At 43.4% G+C, this 24,546-nt stretch overlaps 1 protein-coding gene across 1 annotated transcript; it reads left to right on the forward strand.

Annotated features, from left to right (window-relative positions):
* Positions 1–24: 24 nt before the first annotated feature.
* ogfod3 (2-oxoglutarate and iron dependent oxygenase domain containing 3) lies at positions 25–21,655 on the forward strand. The gene is made up of 9 exons (XM_076033813.1): positions 25–282; positions 1,523–1,749; positions 3,715–3,790; positions 3,931–3,973; positions 5,504–5,568; positions 6,173–6,229; positions 6,695–6,848; positions 10,961–11,084; positions 21,310–21,655. The coding sequence occupies exons 1-9, from the start codon at positions 215–217 to the stop codon at positions 21,453–21,455; spliced, it is 960 nt and encodes a 319-aa protein (XP_075889928.1). The 5' UTR covers positions 25–214; the 3' UTR covers positions 21,456–21,655.
* The last annotated feature ends 2,891 nt before the right edge of the window (positions 21,656–24,546 follow it).

Below are 24,546 nucleotides of genomic sequence, written 5' to 3' on the forward strand. Positions count from 1 at the left end.
TGTTTCACTTTGTGGTCGGTATAAACTGGTCCCAGACGTGGTCCTATGAAAAGGCTGCTTTGTTCGTCCGGCGGACCAATCGGCGGCCAGGCACAGTCCACCAGGAAGTGCGGAGAGATTCAGGCATGTTGGCGCGTTGTACTGTCAAGGCGAGAACAACCATGAAGATCCGGACCGTCTTGTGAACGCCACAGTGCGGATAGTATCGCTCGAAATGGCCCCCGTGCGACAGAGAGGTGCGCAGGGCACGAGCACAGCAGATATAGAGAAAAAGATAAAGAGGTGAGTCCAGTGTTGGAGTGAATGTGTTGAGGTGAGAGTTGCTCTGCAGCGCTCCGGAGTGAAATCACGACGTCACTGATGCTGCTGAAGCTTAACGGTGAAATATTGTCTTCCGTGCAACCTGTCAAAACACAAGCCTGTTGTTGTTGTTGTTGCTGCTGCTGCTGCTGTCGTATGCATATAATATAGTTTACGCATATATGATTCTAATATGCCGATGCATATTAGAATCATGCTTTTCATTTACAAATAACAATGGAAAGAAAGATATGCCGAAGGAATCAAAGATAAACATGATGACAAATAATTTTGATTAATAACATGGATCAATTCATGTAAGTCATTTGTTCACAGCTAGTTATTAGTGCACGCAACCCATCTAGAATAGAACACATACAATGGTAATATAAAATCTAATTATGCTATCATTATGAATGACAATATAGCTGCTCATACTGTAGTTCTTACTGATGTCGGACTTTCGGCAGTCTAATTCTGGAGAGCTGGAGAGCTGAAGTCTCTTGGATGGTAATGGCCATGGATCTCCATTGTGCAGGACCTCCTGGGATTTTAAAGGGTGCAGGGCTGCTTATAGTTTGAACAGATAATCTCTTTGTAATAACTTCCTCAGCTTGGTTCCCCTTCACTGTATGGCCTTCCTTGAATGCTGCACTTGCTCTATGTCCGTGCTGCTTTTTGTCTTGACCTGCAGTCTGTTTGCAGCTCCCACCACAGTGGCACTAACCACCTGGCTGCCAGCACCTCCTCCAAATGGCAGAACTTGTGCTAATCATTAAAGTGAAAAATCTGTTTTGCGTGCGTGAGATTTTTTTTATATGTTTTTTTTTTTTTTTTTAAATGTTCCACTTTTCTGGTGTGTTGGGGTGCGGGTCATCATCCCCTCTAACCTTTTGGCACCATAGGAGCATCTCACATGACAGAGGCACTCTTGTGAGGAAGGGGGTCCTTGTCACTGCTGGTGTGCATGTATCCGTGCACAGTCTACCTGTGTGACTGCCTGAAAGCTGTGCAGCCTCCAGAGTGGGTAAACGGCTCATGTGCACGATGGGTGGAGTCTCTGATCGTCCTTGTCACTGTGAACGTCAGCAATTAGATCAGTTGGTGCGATGATATCCTATTGTGGTGGTTGACAGCAGGTGTGCAAGTCAAAACAAACAATAAATGTCAATCATAAACCAAACCCAGTTGATGTGAATCGTTTTCCTTCTGTCTCGCACAGAGGCAATGCCCTGCGGCAGGGATCCTCGTGGAGGGCCTCCCGGGGACCCGTGGCACTGCTGCTGCTCACGCTGTGTGTGTGCGGTGCTGCCGTGTGGATGTATGTGACGTCACTAGACAGCGACATCACAGAGACTCTGGTGAGCCGATCAGATCTGGTCTCCCCTCAGCCCAGGGTCTACTCGGTCCCTTGCTCTGAGGACTATGAGAACTACAAACGCTACCCTGGTGAGGCTCTTCCCATGACACCTGCCTGTGTGACCCGAGCAGCTCCCATCATGATGCTGTGTAATCATGTTTTTGTTGAAGTGAGATCCCAAAACAATGGATTCTTCACCTTTGCATATTTTCAAACACTTTTGTTTAGACCATAAATTCTTCCTGTTTTCCTTCCTCCTCCTACAGCCAATCACCTGCCTCCTTCTAACCCTTTCCTCTGCATCTTCTCCTCTCACACCCACTAACTTCATGTCATCTTTAAATGAACCCGTAAATCTCTTCTTTGGTCCTCTAGACCAGCATTTCTCAACTGGTGGGTCATGACCCAAAAAGGGGTCGCAGAGCCGTTTTTTACTGGGTTGCTGAGTTGTGGGCAGTTTCACTTTATTTTTTATTTTTTTAAAAAGGGTTTTTGAAATATATACATTTATAGAAAAAAAAATATTTTGAAGGACACACAATATAATTCAATAATTTCAATAATTTATTCATGAGACATGACATTAAGTGGGCTGGCATTTTTATTTTTGTGGGATAAATTTGAGTCCTGTGAAATAAATTTGGGTTGCAACTTTATAATAAAGAAAAAAAATGTGGCTCTTGAGACTCCACCTGTTGAGAGCCGCTGCTCTAGACCTCCTGACCTGACACTTCCAACCTCAACGTCCTTCTACCTGTATGTTCACTGTCATGTCCAAGCCATCTCCGTCTGGCTTCTCTGGTTTTATCTCTGAAACCTCTAACATGCCCTCTGGACTCTCTCATGTTCCCACTCATGATCCTAGTCATCCTCTATTACAAGGAAGCAATAGGGATTGTAATCTGCTAGCAAATGCTAAAACTGGGACTGAAAGAATATGTACAAGTCCATTTTACATAACATTCTTATAACGTTTTTTCTGGCAGTGAAAAGCAAGTCGAATGAAACAATGCGGAAGTAATCCACTAGGTGGCGACATAACATAGGCCCATGTAACCCCAATATTCAGTAACTTTTCAGGTGAAAGTCAGATAGAAAGTTGTCATATTATACATGATCTGTATTTTACATGCTCACTGAAAAGCAGAAGAGACATTTGGATTGGACGCATCTGTCACTCACTCACACAGCCTTGCAAAGTTGGATTTTTATAAGAACGGCAGCCACTGTCAAGTATCCTTGTGTTGAATAAATAGACATCAGCAGCACAGCTCTTCAAGACTGTGCAACTTGGACTGAAACACCAAGCACTCGAGTCGCCTTCAATTTTGGAGGGAGATGTTCAATAAAATTTTGTCATTTGATCTTAAATTCTGGCAAATATTTTTGATAAAAAGTTTTGACACTCAGTAAGAATACAAACTGTAACCTTTCTGCTCATGCTTTGTTTTTCCATCTCCTGTACATTTGAGATACAAAGCAATGAGTTGCACCCTGCGGTATTGCTGCTCAGCGCGGCATAACCTTTTAAACACATCGCTTCACCACACTAAATGTCTTTGTTTCAGACTTCCCCAGAAACTCCAGAAAGTGATTTATCCCCCTGTCCACGTCTTTTATGACGAATCAAGATGCCGTGTGGTTGTGGGAAACAAATGTCAGCATGGCAGCAATGGAAAAAGTCATTTTATTTTTCAGCCCGACGCTTTGTGTCCGTTTCAACTCACTCCACTGTTTTCCTATCCACTCAGCTAAACCTTGCTGTGGCTTTGCTTTCCCCTGTTTTAAAAAATGGAGTAGAAACAAAATGAGTCTGTCGATGGCACAAATTGGATCTTCATATTCATTAAAATGCAGGCTGCTGGGACTTCATTCTCCATTTGGTCTTTTTAAGTGCAAGATTCAAACTTGTAATATATCTCGAGGCGGAGAGATGCCTCTGAATCGTCGGCATTAATCATCCAAACTCTTCGCACCGATGTCGCACTCTGCTCTGGGATCGGAAACCAGAGAACACTGTGGTGTGATGCTGTGTGCCTCTCACCCTCCTGCAGGATGCACCCCTCAGAAATGTGGCCGTGCAGTCACAGACGGTGTGGTGACGAGGGAGGAAGCTCACGTCCTCAGGAGGTAAAGTGCCGTCGCACCACATGTTCTCTCTCTTCCTCATGATTCCGATTTTTTTTTTTTTTTCTCTCTTTCCATTCGCGTCTCCTGTCTCAACGGCAATGCTCAGTCATTCACAAACACTGTCTGTCTCTGACACACAGGCTGGCTGAGCGAGGGCTGGCGCTGGCTGGGTCAGAGGGAGGGGTGAGTACACAAACTAATTAGCTGTGCAGCAGAGCGTTTGCACGCACTTTCACTCTTCATTTCTTGTGTGATATTACTGTTTTTTTTTTCCCCCCCACACATTTTTTGGCATCTGTTTAATATGAAATTCCCGCGAGACACAAGATGTCACTCTTAAATGATGACGTCCACCTGCAACATTATATGCAGGCTGCTGGGAGATTTAAGTGCGCGTCAAACCAAGATGTGGGGAACACACTGGCCAATGAGAGGCCTGAGTGAAGAGTGGAAATGGCACAAGATGCTAGCACATTTTTGGCTCCGTCTCCGTATTTACTGAGGTTACACTACGTATGTGCAGTAGCTTTCAGTGCACCAGACAACTCCCCTTCTTCTGCCGCTTTGGATACCAGCAGAAAACCTGTGGTGGAGACATCAACTCACTTGCATCTAAAGACATTTAAATTTGGACTGGGCTTGGTCCTGGACTGATTGTGGGCTACTGTTGCTTACCTGTTCAGCTTTCTGCCTTTCGACCAATAAAACAAAGTTCCTGGAACTTTGCGGACATTTGCAAAAGCATAGGTTTGCTGGAGTTTTCTGACTCGTTCTGTGTTTGTTTGTGGGACTTGGTTTGTAAAAGCAGCAGCATCTTTCAAAAAAACCCAAAAAACAAAGTGCATCGACCCACCACGACACTGAGGAGGAGAGGCGTCAGATGGCGTTGTCCTCCATTTCAATGACTTTATTTGCCAGTCGAAATTCCGGAGTGACTCCACGTCACTGCCAGTCCACACACTGTTCTTGTGCTAATGTGCCCTTTCCACTCTTCTTCAGGCGCCTGATTGAAAGTCCTCACACTCAGAAATTACATTGTCGCCACTTGCTTGACACTCTCCGTATGTGGTTGGATATGGAGAAGATCATTTTCACCATCTGTGTGTATGGGGATTTATAAAAATATATATCTATATGTATGTATGTATACGTATATATATATGTATATATATGTGTGTGTGTGTGTATGTATATGTGTATATATATATATATATGTATATGTATGTATATATATGTATGTATATGTATGTATATATATGTATGTATATGTATATATATATATATGTATATATATGTATATATATATATACATATATATATATGTCTGAGATGCAGACATTGCTGCCAGATGTAATAGACCTCTCTTAACACTTGAAGGCAGCCTAGCTCAGTAAGCAGAGCTCCAGCCTAGTGGGTCATTGGTGGCCGACTCGCACTTTAAAGTGCTATAACCTGCCCTGCCTCCCTGCAGGCTGCTGAACTGAGTGAAGTAGCTGCTTGCGTGGTGTCGAAACAGCGCTGTGAAGGGCAGGACCAGTGGTCGCAGGACCTCTGAGAAAAGGCCACAAACTCAAGGGGGTGGATCTCAAAGCAGTTGGACAGTGCAGGGGCCGACTGAGGATGCTGCTCTGTTTTGTACATTATGTTCTGACTTGGTACTAATTATTTGTCCCATGTGTACTGACCCCTTCAACCCCATCTCAACCTCTGCAGGCCTCTATACTTGACCTGCACTCTGGTGCACTGTCCATGGGACAGCAGTTTGTCAACATCTACAGGTGAACATCTTGTCCTTGTCTTCTTGGGGTTGTGTTTCTTTTCGGGTGGGAGCCTAACAAAAAGGCAGATATGACGTCCCGCATTACAAATGAAATAGTGAGAAATAAAATTCATTCAATTATGGTGCCGGTCATCAATCTTGATGCAAGTCCTTGGGAGCTGTCCTCTCCGGGTTGAGTGTCTGAGTCCCCCCTCATCCATCACCACCTGCAGGAGCAGCCTGCGGGGGTTGGAGCCTCCGCCTGCTCCCCAGCCCTCGGCTCATTTACCTGTCCCTCAGTTTACTCCAAACATGTCAGGCCGGGCAGGTGGTGGACGCCGGATCCCCAGGGACGCTCTGGCAGCTTTTAATCACAAAGTGATGAAGACACCGCTGCCACCTTTTCACCTCCTGCCGAGGTCCTCTTTACGTGACTCAGCCAGGCATTCAAATCTGCCGTTTTTAGACTTCCGGATGTCACTTTGCACGGCGGCGTGCTGCGAAATGCTAATTTATGCTAACAAATCTCATCTCTCCTGTCCCGTTCCCCTCCTCTGTCTGTGTTTGCGTGTCTGCGTCTTTGTCTCGGCTCTGCCTGCTTCCCCAAACCTCCCTCCTTCCAGGTATTTTGGTGATGACGTCGGGGATGTATTCACCAAAGAGGATTTCCAGCTTTACAGGTAACTTTGATTAAAAGTCAGCCATGCAGGCTCACGAGTTTTGCTCATACCTAACCGAGATACCTGACATGTTTTAAAATGACATCTGCAGACAGAAGCCTGGCACTACATCACTTTCAATTTAATTCCACACCTATTAGAAGGCTTTTAAACATACTTGTATTGCCGTGGGGTGGTGTTAGTTTAGCCAGTGAAAGTATTTGTGCAAACCTCACAGCTTTTTAATTGGCAAAGACACTGTGAGCTCCCTGCTGAAAATATGTTTAATATTGACTGGTTGGAGCTAAATTTAAGATGAGTTTAAAAAAAAATAAAAAAATAAATAAAAATCATTTTCTATTTTATTTTAGCTGACACATCCTGCAGTTGCAGCTGCCTGTGTGGTGATCATAAATCATACTCTTCTGGTAATTGAATTAAATCTTTGTGTCGTGTCTGTTTTGTTTTTCCTCTCATCCTGTAAAGAGACGTGCGGGGGAGAATCCAGGCAATTATTGCTGAAACGTTTGATTTGGACCCGACTTCAATGTACCTCACCAAGCCAACGTTCTTCTCCAGGATCAATGGCACAGTGGCCAAGACTCTACATGATGAATACTGGCACCCACACATTGATAAGGTAATGGGCCGGTCGCTGGCCAGTGTAGGAGAGCTTGTGGATTATCTGCCTTTCTCCCATTACTTTCCACTGCAATATCCTTTTCCACAGATGGGCTCTGTTAATGCTTATACAGTGCAGGAGCTGCTGTGTGGCCGAGGTTGCATTTCTCTGTCCCTCTGTAGGTCCGTTCCCCTTGACTCTTGAGTGAATTTAAAGCTTGAAAAACCCTTGAAATTCACTTGAAATTGTGAGAAATCAAAACGCTGGTTGCTCAAAGCGTAGTTTCATCATAGGATTTTGCTCTATGAGCGACGGAAGAAGCAAAGCTCAACAAAACCGATTTTATTTCGATTAACTTGTTTTTGAATTGCACTGGTTCTGCAAAATTTCTCTTGCAAATTTCTTCTTAACGCACATTTAAAGGCTTGAGGGGAACACTGACAAGGCATGAACAATCAGTTCATGCTTTTGGGAGAAACTGTTGTTATTTTTTAAATACAATATTCTGGTTGGTTCAATCAAAACAGACTTCCATCTTTGTTCAGACACTGTTTAAAGCATCTGGCAAAAAAAAGAAATAATACTAGGAAGTAAGTTTCAAAAATGAAAGATGAAATGTTTCCACTTCTTGATTGCACAGCAGACTGCTCCGGGCCTGAGAACCTTATTGGAATGCCAGTGGAGACGGATGACTCACTTTGGACTAACTGGTGTTTATTTTGTCTCAGTTCATTCTGGAGAAGCTTTGTGTCTGCATTTTTTTTTCCAGTTCCAAGAGTGGGGCTTCACACACTGCGCACTAGATAAGTTATATGAAGGCAGCCAGGCTCACTGTGTCAGTGGCAGTGGAGCTGCTCTCAAAAAAAAGTCAATGACTTTCAAAGATGATATTTGACTGCATTATTTCAAGGCAGAAAAACCACGTGGGGTTGCTTTCGGACCGATTGAATTCTTGCTCTGCATCCTCCATCGCCAGCCACCAAATGCCAGCATTTTCATAACAGAGCTGGTAAAAGTTAGTAAGGAGTGAGTAGGATCACTTGCATCTCTGTGTGAATCTCTGTATCTTCTCTGGCTGTCACTTGCCAGTCTTCATGTTCACTGATGGGTGTTGTCATGAAAGCGACACCCTTTCTATCTTCTCCATCTCGCATGGTTGTACGCTTGGAACAAATGTCATTGTGGGTCAACAGACATCAGGGCAAGAGTGATCTCAATTTACAAGTCTTTGTTTTAATGCTGTACCAAAACTGGAGCCGTTTGATGCCAGTTTAGCTTGAGGGACTGGCACAATGGCAGCTTCCCAGCAGGACATTTCCCCCTGCAGTCCAGACCGATCTGGACCCACAGGATCAGTGACCATTCTGACTCTGAAAATATTCATCATGGTCCCTTTAAAAAGCAGTTCACCAAAGTCATATGCAATTTTCTCATTTCTCTTCATTTCCTGTAGCACAGTTGTGTGTTGACTCTTGACTGTTACCATTGAAATATCCCATCTTTCAAATTGTCCTAAATATTTTAATAGGGATTATGTCTGCGCAGGGATTGAGAAAGATCTTCAGATGACTTTTAAACTAAATCAGATTTTAGATTGCAAGTCTAAAAGCCCCAGTGTTTTGCCATGAATTCAATTATGGGTTGTAATTTATGAAAAATAAATTTGATCATAGGCGTGTTTTATTTCATATAAAGTCATGTTTAATTTGACACAAAGGCCTCTGATAAATGGCTTCGGTTTAATGAGGTTTGAGCTTGCAAGGTTCTGAAACCAGCAGGCTGCAGTAAACTTCGTCCCACTCCTAATAAAACTATCAGAGCTTCTCTCACAGTCACAGTCTGTGAGGCGCACTCAGTGTTTGGTGCGTCTTGTCTGACCGCACATGCCACCGTTTGTCAGCCATGTTGCCTGCTAGTGACCCGACACAGCGGCAAACATGCACGTTACTCCTGGAAGAATCAACTTGTCCTCCCCCATCTGTTCCGTCGGCCGCGTTGGGCCCAATTTGCAACCTTCCCCATCCTATAAATGCAAATAACTTCTGACGTAGCAGCATGGAAAATGTGCTTCATCTCATGCGAGGCAGGGAATGAGTTTGCCTAATGAAACTGGAATCTATGTGCGGACACGAATTTTGACGCAATTTATTTTTCTGTCACGACCTTGGCTTGCCTTGTTAATGATGTAACGGCCCCTGTTAGATGCCTCCATCTTTTCTTCATTCATCATGTTTCACGGTATCACAAAAGTGAGTGCACTCCTTTACATATGAGGGAAAATGAGAAGGCTGATGAGGAATTGGTCATAGATATGGATGGCATGGATTCGCTGACAGACGGCGGTGTTTAGGTGTCACATTAGTAATAGCAGGACACTCAACATCTGTGGGGAAGTTGGTCAGTCTGAGGTCATGAACATTATATAAGGAGGTGGACTTGAGAAAAGTGTTGATGTTTAGTTAGATGACAGCTGACGGACGTAAAGAGCAGCACACACACACACACACACACACACACACACACACACACACACACACACACACACACACGGGGAGGAGTGTTTGACCAAGGTGCACTGTGCAAATGTGGCTCCATCTGCTCGCCGCTCCAAATAAAGATTAATGGGCTTAATGTTTAATGACGGCCACATGGCAGTCAACTTTTATTCCTGCCAGGCTTCCAGCCCGTATTGAATAAGAACAGTGCGGAGGATTGTCCCACTGCAGGTCCAGTCTCTCCCTCCGCACAGCCTCGCTCAGCTCAAACAACACGCTGGACTTTATGTTAAAAAAGTGTTTGCGTTTGTTTGAACCTGCTCATAAATGAGCCAGACATGTTAAGTGGTATGATTTTATGTAGCCTCCAGTCTCCCCTCGCTCCACCATGGCCTTCAGTTGGAACTCATCTGTTGTTTAGTCACGGTTAGTCTTTTTTTTTTTTTTTAAACCAGCCACTCGACTCAGTCAATTATTTTCTGCAATGACCGCATGATTATTTTTTAAAGCCGCTGAGACTTCTCATGACTTAGGCTGTGTTAATGGTTTGGCTCCCAGAAGGCTGCAGTACTTAGGAGTCTAGTTCCTCCTCTTCCTCCTCTTCCTCCTCTTCCTCCTCTCCTCTCTCACTCCAGTTTTTCTTTCCATGACTTTCATTGCGGGAATCAACCAGGTGCGTTATTTCCTACACCTGTACTGTATCATTCTCAAGCCGGAGCCGCTCAGTCTTCCATGCGCACTCGCTTAATGAGGCATCGCAGGGCTTTTTCATGCTGATGAAACCGGGTGATACAAGTGTTTTTTTCTTCCTTTCTGGCTTTGCGTTGCGACAAAGTGAAGGCACTCTGTCCAAATTGCTGTGCGAGATGGCACCATGACCCGTTCCCCCCGCTACCTCCCGTCACTTTGATGTTCTTCTAAGGCTGCGCGCTCCTGATGATCACAGGGCCGTCGTGAATGAGAGCATCACCTATAATAAGTTCTCAGTAACTTGTGTGGCACAGACTGCTCCAAATACTTGCACCATTTGTACCTGCATCTAATCCAAGGGTTTATTGTTGCCCTCCTAAAAAGCCTCGACGAGCCCGAAAGGAAACTGCTGGTAAGTAGCGAGTTTGTCCCAAGGTTCTAATAAGGAGAACAGATTGTGTTCCCAGAAGAGAGTGGTGGACGATGAAAGATTATTTTTTTACAGCTAGGATGGCTGAGCCTATGGCCACAAACGTGGCACTGTATTTTGGTTACGTATTGCCCACAGATTAAAGAGCTGAAAAGAGTTTGTAATTGTACCAAATGGTGCTGGCTAAGATTTCATCTATTATGCATGAACAAATCCTTAATCTGTATGTGTTCAAGTCCTGGCTTTTGAAATTTCAAACTGCAAAAAACATCGAGATGGAAAATGTTGCTCCTACTGGACTTTGGTTTTTCCACATTTTAGGGTTTGCAAGTCTTTTTTATTTTATTTTATCACCTACAAGTCAAGTTTGTTTGTACCTTTTGTGAAAATGCTTTTCATTTTAATAATAAATTGAATCAATTGGATTTGTGCAGGAAAAGCCGGCGGAAAGAATGTTAAAATGGGATGTTTACCACATTCTAATTGAGGTGATTTTGTCTTTTCTCTCCTTCTAGTTGACCTACGGCTCCTTCGACTACACATCACTCCTCTACCTGTCAGACTACGGCTCTGAGTTCACTGGAGGACGGTTTGTGTTCATGGACCAAAATGGAAATCGCACCGTGGAGCCACGCGCAGGTAAACCGCCAGCCGGAGACGACTCAGTCTGCCACGTTGCGTTGCCTTCTCGTCGTCGTCGTCGTCGTCGTCGTCGTTGTTGTTTGCTTTTGCCTTTCAGGCTCTGCCGCCGTATCTGCTGCGCAGCAGAATCATATTAATCCAGACGAGAGCAATTGTCCTGTAGCTTTAGGGCTTGTCTAAACAAGCCCATTAATCCAGCCCTAAAGTGAGCCACGATGGATCGGATGGCTTTCATTAACTCAGCCATGCTTAACATTCTAATAGCTGTAATGGGTTGCATAAGGGCGTCTCGGGGTGGTTTTAGCAATCTCAAATGTGAAGCGGAGCGGGTGTAATCCCCTGTAAGTGGGTAATTTCCCACACTGACGCAGCAATCACTTGATCTGTCAGGAATACAGTGCCTTCTTCTCGTCCGTTTGTTTAAGCTATACATATAGACAGAGATCATAAACCGATAAGCGTAAAGCTGCCATTAAATGGCTAATTTTGGGGTATCTCTAGTTGGACAAAGTTGGCGACAAAAATGCCTGCAGAGTAAAATGTTTTATTTAGAAGAAGACATGAGAGGCAGTTGTGGAGCATTTAAAATGACAAATGACCGCTGTAGTTAGTGAAAGACATTTTTGTGCACCCTCGAACATCGACCGCATCTTGTTTTTGAACACACCTCTAAAGCGAAACCTGGTGTTTTCTGATATATTGTTAAGCCACGTGGTCCCACCTGGTAAATTTTACCCAATGTGCTCTCTTGCAGAGTTTCAAATCCTTAAAGCAAATGTTTTCAAAGACTGGACTTTTGGCCCCTTTTAAAACAAATGAGTTGAAGACGTTTTCACAGGAGTTCTTTTGAACCCCCCCCCCCAAAAAAAAAGTCTGAGCTTGACTTGTTGCTTGAGGATGCAATATTGGTTTTGTCAGAATGATGAGAAAATAACTCAACAAAAAAGAAAGTGAGGAGGAAAAAGTAGGATAAAAAAAACAATAGCGGAATAACGACTGGAGTTGGTGAGTCACATTTTGCTCGTATTAATGGCCTCCGGAGATTGATTTCAACACATGCTTCTGGTGAGGATTCAACATCTAAACTAAGTCCTGCAGGCTTTTCCATTTCTCAAGTCTGATTGCAACTTGACTGACTTATTGTTGCATTTGCTACAAATTGGCTTGTTTTATACGTCTGTAGATACCTTGACACACTGTCAAAGCAGCAGTGGGAAGCCATAGCGACCGACGATTCTCCCAACTTCCTTGAAAGTCCCCCCCCCCCCTTGACAGGCCTCCAGCAGCCGGATCAATTTTCCACAAAGGGGCAACAAACCCTTTGAAAGTTCAGTATCACTGCCCAGAGTGACGTCTCACCATGGAGGCCGAGTTACAAAATACAGACTTGGCAGGAGTTACTTGCCCTTTCATCTGTACACGTTTGTGTTGCCGTTGAGTTGTTGTTGTTAATGATTTTAGAAAATTTCGTGGACCTCTTCATTGATCACCCACTCTGGGTTCACTCTGCTGCTGCATGCAATCCAGTGAGTGAGAGGCAAATTTCATGTATGATGCGCCAAAAGAATTCATTTCAGAACCAGCTCCCGCGTTAAATCACGTGGTGCCAACCCTTTCTGCATGCTGCTGCCCCTGATTGACAAAAGTAATTATCTTGAAAATTGAAAACCTCAGCCGCTGTCTTTCCGCCAGTGACGTTTTACCATATCTGACATCAGACCAACTCCTTAAAACTCTGCTCTCGGTGCCCCTTCTATCACCATTTCTTGCTCTCACTCTTTTCCCATTCCTCTTCCCCTTCCCATCAGCCAAAGATTGTCTTTACCACTTGCTATCATCATTTGGCAACATTTAATCCTCAGAGTTTCAAGCGTTGCTTTTCTTTGACCACTTACAATTTCCCACTTTCCTCCACCTGCCTCCTTGCCAGCTGCATCATCGATTTCTTTTTTTTTTTAATAATGTCCTGGTAGTGGACACAGGGGAGCCTCGACTGAAGTACATATGCTAATAAGCATTGACTGCACCTATCTACTGTCCCATCCCTCGCCTTTCATTTTAGAATATAGCGGAGCCACTCGCGTCTCTCAAATTGGAATAACATCCAGTCAAAAGCTGACAGCGTGATGTTAAACGTTCTAAAACATTTCTAAAGCAGCTGATGCTGCTTTCCATGTGTAAAGCAAAATATCTTTCTTTTTTTTGGGGGGGGTCTGGCACATAATTTGGGCGGCACGTTGGGCATATTGACTGACAGCTGACTTGGTGAGGCTCCTCTGTGCTTGGAAGTGTGATTAGTTCACCGCGACAATCAGCGGCCACAGAGGTGGCTCTGATGAGCCGGCAGCAATTATAGCTCCGGGATAACAATCAGGACTTTTAGTTTGGCTGGTAAATGTAAGAGTTGAAATGAGGTTGCACCCAGACGGGGTCAGAGAGACGGAGACCGCGTTTCTATGTCCCTGTATTTATTATTTTTTTTTTTAAAAGACTGAGATGGCCAGAAGGTCAGAGACTGGCTGGGAGCAATAAGAGGAGATATGCGATAGCTAGACAGATATGTTTTTTGGGGGGGCTGGAAGGGGTAGATATGAACAAAGTCAGTGAAGGGCAGAGAGGAAAGGCATGTCAGCCACTCAAAGGGCCAATAGGATTCAATCTGCCAACTTGGACAATCGTAGGAGATCAGATAACCTCAAACAGAATGCCATCTCAGACCCAATGGGCTCACTTCACTGGCCTTGCCTTGAAAAATGTATTTAAAGAAAGCAGAGGGCGTTTCTCAACAGATTTCCCAGGGTTCCATGTGCACAAGTATTCAGACAGAACATATTTACAGGTCGTTTCCTGTTTGTTATCGTAACATTGCATAACGTACTGCATAGCCAAAGATTGGAAGCTGATGAAACAATCTGATGTGATGGTACTAGTTTGACCATGTAGCTACAGCTCTCTGCTGACGTGAGAGGTGTCAGCTTGATGGTGAACTGGCTAAATAAAAAACATGCTGTCCACCATCGAAAGTCATCTCCATTGGTGGCTTTAGCATTAGCTAGGTTTGCAGTCACTTCCTGTCCACACTTCTGGGGCCTCTTTCTGAGAGCAGTTTGCTGCCGTCGCCCCAATGTTGCCTCACAAGCTAAAAGGCTCTGATTGGTCATGGAATCTAATGCAGGTTTTAAGATGGTTTGAAAACGTTGTGTTTGGGGTTGGCAAGTACAGGGGTGAGCGAGATTTCACAGTCGAAGTCTGAGTGATTTAGCTGCCGCACGGGACAAAGGCATCACAGTAGTTCAATTTAGATTGTTACCCCCCCGTGTCCGCATACTGTACCACTCCTCTGTGCCTTAAAACAGTTGCAATGGACGCTGATGAACAAATTCTTCAGTTGGTGTAAGTCCATGTAATTAAAGGGCTCTTATTTTTTGTTTTAACTGATTTTGCCAATTAACACACAAAAAAATTACAGATTGTGCGTTTCTAGCCATCGTCCCCGCTAGCAAGTCCAAGCAGTGAGTGGCTTGTCAATCGAAAGGGTGTTGGTTGCTCCAAGCTGATCTTATAAAATGACTCTCGCTGCGTAGATGGAGCAGGCTGGGTAGGTTCGAAGAGAGGAGAGCCAAAACAGCCTGGACAGGCTGAGTGAGAGAAACGCTTGTTTCGTACAGCTCAAGCTAGGAGTTTTCTCACCAATCAAACCTTGCCTACTGTTGGAAGTAGAGCCCCAAAATGAATTTATTAAATCTTTAAATGGCATTAAGAAGGCCCCTTAAAGATCCACCAAACGAGAAGTGGACGTGGTTTCACGCTGCCGGTTGACTTCAAAAAGTTTCGCGGCTCTTTTCGGTCAAGGATGGAGTTTATGGTAATTGGGGATTTGACGCTGAAGCCGTGTGTGACTAAGAGTCCCATGAGTGTCAGTTTCAGAACTCTGCAGCAGGCAGGTTTGTGAAAGATCCTCCTTTCACCGCATCACCCCCGTTTTTCAGCAGCTTTATCGGCATCCGGTTAAATTTCACATTCAATTCTAAATCCTCCTGCACACTTTCAAAGGCGCCTAACCTCACACACACACATACACACACATACACACACATCTCGCTACCTCGCCACATAGCGACACCTGCTTAGGTCTTCCTCCTCTCTCCTGCTCTTTGTCCCACCACCAGCATGTGGAGCAGGGCATCCGGCTGCTTGGCATCCAGGCTCTGGAACTCTCTCCCAGCGGACATCAGAAATATGAACTCTCCCTCCTCTTCAAATTCCCTGCTTAGCTGTGACACCCCTGACCTCACGACGTGAAAGGGATACCTTCTAAGAAGAAACCAAAACAAACGTGGTTGGCATGTAAAACAACATCAAACAACCGGCAGTGATGCGCCTCCATTTTGACACCAGCACGTAGAAGAAAGGACAGTTTTGCTCATGTCACTGCACATTAAACTGACAAGACTGGCCAACCGCAGTCATGGCTGACAGGCAGTAAAACAAGCAATAAAGTAGTTTTATCTGCCCATAACTGGGCTATGCTTTATTATGTTATGCTTAAGATGGATCCTCAAAGTAAAAATGTCAAGTAATTATTTTTAGCCAAATGTGGCAAAGACTTTATTTTTCTAACTTGCACGGCTGATTATTGAAGGTCACTATAGCCATTCACAGTTGAAGCAAAAAGTAAAACTTTCATCCGATGTTTTTCATGATCTCCCCAATTTATTTATAACACACTGTTGACCAGCATCTTTGACAAGTGGCGGCAAAGCTGAGAGTGTTGCCACCTCCAGCCAACTCTGCTGCCGTCAACCTGTAGGAACTGACACCAGCGAAACGTTCCGTCGTCTTTTCAGTCTTTTCCTTTTTGAACTCTCAGCCGCAGGAAGCGTCCCCAGCTCTCGGTAATTGCTTCGCCCGATGTCTTCCCACGTGGGCGCTAAGTGGCAGTTCCTCCACCCACCATCAAATTCTTCGTCAACCCGCATCGACTATTTTTAGCCCTCCGGTGATCCTTCCTGTGTGACTCATCCTTTGCTCACATCGGCATCCAGGCTGCTAGCGGTTGCAACTATTGACACACTGACCGGCCGGTTTGTCCATGTCGCCACGACACCTCCTGCTACCTGCAGGAACGCCTGCAGTAGCGAACCGTCACAGTCGCGGGTTGCACTCACCTCTTGTCAGCAGGACAGTCAGCCCAGAGGGCACATGACTGGCAGACTGACCCCTGGCCAGTGGTGACCTGTCTACTGACACCACTGTTGACAGTATTAGGCAGTATTTTTTTTTTAACCCCCCCCTAAGGATGCAGCTATGCACTGCACCAAAAAGCGTGTTATAGAATCAGACTGCCAGTCTAATGGCCATATGTGCAGGTTTACAGAGACAGGTGCAGGTTGCATGGCATGTTGAGACGCCTGCTTGTCTCAAAAATCAGAACCAACCATTATCCGACATTTTATTCATTTATTTATTTGCTTTTTTTTTTTTAATGAATTTAAATCCACCTTCAAGCCGGGGACTGCAATTCATTTGAGGGCATTTATTCAATTCGTATCAGTGAATTTGGTCCATTACCCTCATCGGAATAAATATTTTGAACTTGATAGAAAAAAAACACCACCACAAACTTTGAACCTTTGAAATTACTCTCCAGCTGTCTGCAAGAGAAACGAGGCTAATGTTCCACAGCAGTTCTTTTTAATTTAGGGAGTGATTTGTATGAATCATGTGAGTAACTTTCAATTGTTGCTCCCTCAAGCAAAGGACAGGAAGCTACAAGCTGCTTTTATACCAAACCAGGAAAATGTGCAGTTCTGAGAAATACAGTGCATTACCTTTTCAGTTGTTTCCTCGAATGTTTTCCTCTTCTGCTTTGGTTATTTTACTTGTCAACACAAGCAGAAACAACCCAACAGCAGTAGGGCAGCAAGTTTTTGTATCAAATGCAGCATATACAGACCGTCTGCGGCTTGTTTGACCTCCACGACTTTTAGTATTTTTTTTTTATGGGAGCTGTCATAGTTTTTCCTCCATTAAGAGACACAATAAACAATAAACTGCAAAGTAACCCTAACTCACAATTTGAACTTCGACAGTGGTGTGGGTGTCTTTGTTTCTTGTGTTTATTTATTTATTCATTTATTTCATCGATAACTTATAAATGAGACAAGTCCATCCTTAAACTCTCTCGCTTGCATCGGTTTTCAGAACATGTGTGCTAAAACAAACAAGCAGTTCTCAGCTAATTAGCTATGTGATGTCACAAACGGTGCATATACTTTAGGGCCAAGTCTATCAGGTCAGTGACACCACTGACAACCAGGGCAGACGGCCACATATTTGGGGGATACTTTTTTGTACTTCTTTGGGAAAATGAATCATCGATTGCTTCACTGGAGAAACGCTGTCATAAGTTGCTTTTTTGTTTTCAAGTCAAAGCCCTCTTCCAAAACAGCGGCAGGGCCTCTGGTGGATTTATGGAAATTATATTAAAATAGTGCCAGGTGTTGGACTCGCCCAGCCTTGACCAGCTTTGGGACTTGTCTTCTGTGTCGCTTTGATAAGAGGCATATTTTATTAAAGCCAATTGATTCTTGGAAATGTGTTTCCCCTCTTTGAGAATTATGGAAACAAAATAATGTTTTTCAACTTTTCAACTTTTCATTCAAAAAACAAGTTTCATCAACAGGCAGGAAATGAAATAACCTGAGAAACCTTTTTTGCATCTGGTGATGCAATCCAGCAGCTTTTCAGCGATTTCTCCTCGTGGAAGCAAGAAGTGGCGTTTGCAGTTGCCTGTTTTTGGCTCGAAAGTGTTTTTGAGTGTGGGAAAGTGATCTGACTAAGACATGTATTTGAATTTCATATGATCAAACAGCAAACACACATCAAATAAACAGGAGCTGGTGCTGCCGCCTCACAGCAAGAAGGTTGTGGGTTCAATTCCGGGCCTGGGACCTTTCTGTGTGGTAGTTTGCATGTTCTCCCTGTGTCTGCGTGGGTTCTCTCTGGGTTCTCCGGCTTCCTCCCACACTCCAGAAACATGTATGTGGGGTGAATTGGAAACTCTAAATTGGCCGTAGGTGTTTATGTGAGTGTGAATGATTGTTTGTCTCGATGTGGCCCTGCGATGAACCTCCTTCGCCCTCTGACAGTTGGGTTGGGATTGGCTCCAGTAGACCCCCGTGACCCTCGGCTCAGGAATAAATGGGTGTTGAAGATGGATGGACTATTACACATTAAAAGAAATGTGTTTCCCTGAAGTCCGATTGTGAAAGCAGCAGCTGTAAAGCAACATACATTGTTTGAGGCGCACACACAAGGCTTGATCTGTTCAGTCAGACATTCCCAACGTCTTGAAATACAACGTGCGAAGCAAAACCCTTGCCAAGTCTACTTAGTGTTTGTGTGTTGCACTCTGAATGCAGCAGTAAATAACCTTTTTTAAAAACCTCAGAGGACCAAATCACGACTTGGAAGCCCACCAATGCAGACAGCTGACTGTGCTGTCTGACAATACTGACCTCGCTCTCAAGTATTGTGTTGAAATTTTTCATGACTTTTTGACTCGGATAGTTAGTGAAAGAAATGCTTGCAAAACAAAACCCTTGTAGAGAAATTTATTACCACCGTCTCTAATATTGGATTCAGAGTTGTTGGTTCCGTTCATGCCAGATTTATATGATCGCTAAAAAAAATGCAGAATAACAAAGCGAAAAGCTAAATCAAAAGGGGAAAATGAAAATACATACAAACATTGTCCTCAATGTATATTTTGACGTAGGGGGTTCTCTGGGGGTTCTGACTCAAAGCCAATTTGACATCTTCCAGACACTAAAGTGAGCAGTTTGTCATCATTTGTATCATTTTTTGTATCATTTGTATCACCCGCCCCCCTGCTCAATGAAACTTGATTAGAAAATGTTACCTGACCCTCCATTGGCATTTAGTGGAGTTGAAGATGGGGGGTAATTTTAACTTTCTCTTTATTCAGAAATTGTCCTTTAAGATCATGCATAATTTAACATATATTTAAGGCAGGATGTGTAACTACATTTGGCAGCAGCTATTTTTACACTATTCCCCCATTTAATTACTAAAATCCTCATTATTTTCTGAATCTTAGCTGCTCTGGTTTGTTTTATATCTGTTTTTGTCACTGTCATTATTTCTTAGCGATCCCTCCCATCCGTCATATTACTCTTAGAATTCAATTTCACTTGTGAGGAAGTGAAGAGTGCCAAAAACAAAGGATTGAAATACAAAACAGTCTCTCACAATTTGTTTAATTTTCTGATTTTACAACAGTAAACATCAACAGCATGTACATTTTAGATCTGTTTTGGCAAAATGAAATGAAAAAGGGAAAGAGGAGAAAACATACTTATTGAACTTTATTTGCTTTCAGTAAAATTGCTGATCATTTACCTTCATTGCATAACAGCACACGTCTGCTTCTACATACGCCAAACAAGGTTCCCAAAATGATAGAAAAAAATTCTCCCAAATTGTGCCCATATTGTTATTTCTGTCTTTGTAGTGTCTGTCTGTAGTGAACGTGAGATATCTGAAGTAGTTGGAAAAAACAATTGCAATAAAAGCAAAAAGAAGTTGAACAGAACAACTAATCAGAAAGATGGAGGTATTTGGAGGAACGTTAGTCCTGCCAAAAATGTAAGATGGTTCAATTGTAAAGCTGAGAAAAAGAAAAAGAAAAATCCTTCAGTTCTGCTTGCAGCTGTCTAAACTTCCTGGGGGCTTGCACTCACGGAAGAACGTCTACTGTCTTCGTGAGTAACAGCCCATAAATTCCACGGCGAGTGTTTTCTTTTTCTTTTTGCGAATGAACTCAGTTGGATTTTGCTCTGAGCGGCCCTCCATTGTGTTGCCTCTAATCTGCTCTGCTGACTCCTCAGAAGTAGTAAACGGCGAGGATGTTACATTTAAGGGTGCCAGCGATCACTTCTGCAGATTCTCATTGTGCGCTTATCTAAAGCCGCGCGGCTTGTGTGAACTCCGGGAAACAAACAGGGAAGCATTTCCCCCCCCCTCGTGTTTTGTTCACGTCAACCTCCCCCATTTATTCTCATTCTTTGTCGTTGGCGCAAAATTAAGTGTTTGCACGTTGCACTGATCCCCCCCCCTCCCCCCGACCCCTCCTCCTCCTTCCCGAGTGGGGGATTAATTTCCCCCGTCTCTTGCGCGCGCTCACAAACAAAGAATATCAGGGGAGCAAACAAATTGGTACACAATAAGTCGAGCCTTTTATTTACAGCCGTATTATACAGCGACTCTTTTCATTACAGCGAGGAAGTTGTTTATTAAGGTAAGAAAGCAAAAACTTATATATTTTTTTTTAAACATCTCAAAAATAAAGTTATTTATTTATTTTTTAAACAGGATACAACCACTGACCCCCAAAAATGCAAAGACTTGTTTTGTGGCTGTTCGCGCGGCCGGCACGGAGGGACAGCTCATTAGCGGGCCCAGCAGAGCAAGGCCTCGGAAAAATACAATGAATAACCTGAAGCAACCCCTCTCGGCAACACCCAGGGGTGATGAGTGTAAAAAAAAATTCAAGATGAAGAATTCACTTGATGTTTTCAGGTTATGCTTATGTTGCTGCCTTGCCACCTGTTCATTCTGCTTCAATGTAAGACAGATTGTTGAACCCATTACAGAAACAGGGAGACTCTGTTTACTTTTAGTTACACACAAATTGTGAATGTTGGAAAAATTTTGGATTGAAATAAAAAACAAAACAAAAACAGAACCACAGCTGCAGAGACAATTAATAGATGTCAGGATTTTAATGCAAAAGCTTTAAATTTGGATTTTAAAAACACATTTTTAATTCACTGAGCTTGAGCTCCCATCACTTGCCTGCTGGTGCACATCGCTGGATGAATGTATCTTTTTAAAAATACTTTATAATTATAAACTTTATAATTTGATAATGTGGGAAATGTGTTTTTCATATAGGAAAACTGTAGAGTCTGATGTGTACTTTGTAAGTCTTAAATACTAAGTCAAAAATATCGTCAGTGTGAATGAGAACAAGTGATGAAGACAAGGTGCGAACGTCACACGTCCTTCTCTTTGCTCCAGTGTCCTCACTTTCAAAGAAACACACAGACATGCCGGGAAACTTCCTGCGACACTGCAGCGGTTTGTCAAATTCTCTCTCTTCCCCCCCCCCCCCCGAACTTGACTCCTCTTCATCCAGGACGGGTCAGCTTCTTCTCCTCGGGCTCGGAGAACCTTCACCGCGTGGAGAAGGTGACGTGGGGGACTCGCTACGCCATCACCGTGTCCTTCACCTGCGACCCCGAGCACGCCATCGTTGACCCCGCCTTGCCCGCAGGCAACTGAGAGTGACGCCAGCTGGTGGACGACAACCTGCAGCAAGAATCGGAGGGGACGGGGGAAAAAAAAGAAAAAATAAAGCAGACATTTCGCTCTTGTCATTTTCACATGTCGCAGTGTCACCACAGAGGAAATGGCCGCACGCCAATGGAAGTGCTTCTCCACTTTTTAAATAAAGATAAAATAGAAAAACAACAAAAAAAAAATGACCTTTGTATTTTATTTTTAGTTTGTTTTTCTACAGCAGTGATGGCGCCACGCTAACGACCGCCGTCTTCCACCATCTTGTGCTCTCGCGTCCCCCCGGTGCCCACACCTTGCTCAGTCCACTGGGGCGTGCACGGATTTCTTCACTAGAAGGACGAACCCAGCCAATTACAAAGTTCCCACTCCGCCGTGCTCCTCCGCCCGTTGGCCCGGAGATGTTTTCCTCTAGGAAGAAGCCTCCGCTCGCTCCTCCAAGTCTGCTCCCATTTAGTCGAGCAGCGAAATAAATCGCCGACACAATCCTGGTTGCTGCCTCATTCTGTTAGAAGTCTAAAAAAAAGAAAAAGAAAAACAACCCACCGTGGACATGTAGGAGCAGCGCACTTGATCAACCACATGAATATTTAGTGGAGCGATACCATTTCGGTACGTACCTCCGCTGACTGTCACGTGCTTGCTCTGTCGGAAAAAGTCACCGCGCCTGCCATTTCATTTTCTGACACAACTACACCAGGAAAAAAAGTGTGTTTCAGCCGTGCGTGCGCTAAAGTGTGAGCGAATTAACCCGTCACTGAGAGAACTTGATAAGCTTCCGGTCGCAAATTGTAGCAATTTTTCAGCCTGGCACTAGTAATTATCTTGAACAACGCTGATGGCCCTAAAAAAAGGTTTCTTTCTTTCTTGGCAATCGCAAAGCAGGAGCTTCGTCACTGACCTGGGAAAGGGGTTTGCTGCCCTTTGTGACATCACATGTTGTATCACGAGTGGTGTATCACGTTTTCTGGAAAGTGGAGAACTATCGGAAGCACACGTTGTTGGAAAACTCTGGTGAACCTGATTTAGCACATTTTGTCCGTGGAAGGACCATTTTTTTTTTTTTTTAAAAAAAAACTTCTTATTCTTGTGAATTTTAATTTCTCCTTCAAAATGACCATTCAGATCAACTTTTTTCATTTGCAATTGCTATTATTGCATATGGAGTGTCTTCGCTTGCAGTTAAGGAGAGTCAAATAATTAGTTCAGTTTTATGCATGGTGCTCTTTTTTTAAAAATTCTTTTCTTAATCATAACAAAACCAAATTGTCCATAACTCCAGGTGAACTTTGGGCGAGCTAATATTAAGTTTAGCAGATTTTCTTTCTTTCTTCTTTGGCTTCGTTGCCCTGCGTGTAATTGCTGCCACTGTGGAGCCGTCATGAAAATTTCCTTGTTTGACTTGCTTCCAGTCATTCACACTTCTAATTAAAACCTTCGCTATTAGGGGCCAATATAATGTGAAATTCACCACAACAATCTTTTCTGACAATAATGTGTCTCCATCCTGTCAGTGAACTCCTCACACACGAGAAACGTCCATTATTTATCTATAGATTGCGTTACGCTCCTTCGTCATCTTCGCCATCAGAAATGGCGCATCTCGAGGCAGGTGTCTCTAGAGATCATTTGCAGGGCAGGAGCCAAACCATGCTAACTGATGATCAGCTCCCTACTGTTGCTGAGCCACAACAGGCTCCTCTCAGCTACTGATGGACCTCGAAAGACCCTCGTTAGTGTTGACGGGAGAGCGCCAATCAAGGCTTGCGTGTGCAGAAGCGTCGATATATCACCTATATATAGCAGCACAGAGTATAAGCACAATGCGGCGTGGTCGTAAATGCTTGTGCCTTGTGTCCAGTACTTTCATTTACTTTAAGGTGACTCAAGAAGTTAATGTGTAATTCTTCCCTGTTAAACAATGCTTTGATCTCCTCTCCTTTCAACTAATTGCCTGGTTGCTGTTGTTATGAGCACAATCAAGACAAGCGACTGGTGTGACATATCGATTTAACGCATCACAAGCTCCTTTCAAGTTCCAAATGTCAGAGCACATCTTCTTCTGTGTAAGCCGCAGCGCCACCGTTGCTAAGATTAGCCAGTGATTTCCGTTTCCTTCCAGATGTTTTTTTACACTTGTATGAAAAGCACCCAGATCCGGTGTTGTAACATTTTTGGTGTTACCCAACTGTGAAATGTGTTATTTTAAAAAATCAAATGAACACTTAAATAGAATGAAATCTTTGGATTTTAGTCAACCATCAGTTTGAAAAAAATATAAATGAATAAAGCTTTCAGGTGCAGGGTTAGGCTATAGTTTTGCCAGTGTTGCTAAGTTTGTTTCACATTTGTCCAGCGACATTTGTGTTGCTTGACCAAATTTAACATTTTGCATTTGATTAACATTTAAGACATTTATATTAAATACTCACTGGAATAAATTGTATCCACCATCCCATCGGTCAGTGCTTATATTTACAAAAGAAGTGTATTAAGATACCTTGTCAGACTATCAAGGTGTTTATTATTTATTTATTTATTCAATTTTGTTTTGGTCGAGCCACAAGCTTCATCTTCTAAATCTGTGACAAGCATAGACTTGCATAAGACTCGATGGAATTCATGATCATGATCTGTTTAAACTTTATGCACACACATGAACACACACGAACATAGATCTGTGCTTGTTTTAGAGATTTGAGATTGACGCCACAGCTAGTATAAGAACGATGTGCAATCTAATGGCACATCAGAAAACAGGGATTAACTTTAGCTTTGTTTGCAGTATGCTTTCTAACCACTAGATGCTGCTCAATCTTACACACGTAGCCTTTAAGAATGCCTTAACAGCATGCATCTTATCCGAGCTTTGACACTGCTGAAGTGTAGTGGAGTATGAATTAGTTCATTCTTGTTGCCACTTTTCTCCCTGACGTTATAGTTTATTAGAGCCTGAGCTTCAGCGACAGATCAACCCTGAAACAGAGCAGATCATCGCAAGGCAAAGACCCTCTTGAAATTGCAATGTTTTTAACTGTAATGTTTTTATTATTCATAAATACTACCAGACTGTTGG

Source organism: Nelusetta ayraudi, unplaced genomic scaffold (assembly GCF_046127955.1).
Source record: "Nelusetta ayraudi isolate G7.1 ecotype Tasmania unplaced genomic scaffold, CSIRO-AGI_Nayr_v1 ptg000042l, whole genome shotgun sequence".
NCBI classification, from domain to species: domain Eukaryota; kingdom Metazoa; phylum Chordata; class Actinopteri; order Tetraodontiformes; family Monacanthidae; genus Nelusetta; species Nelusetta ayraudi.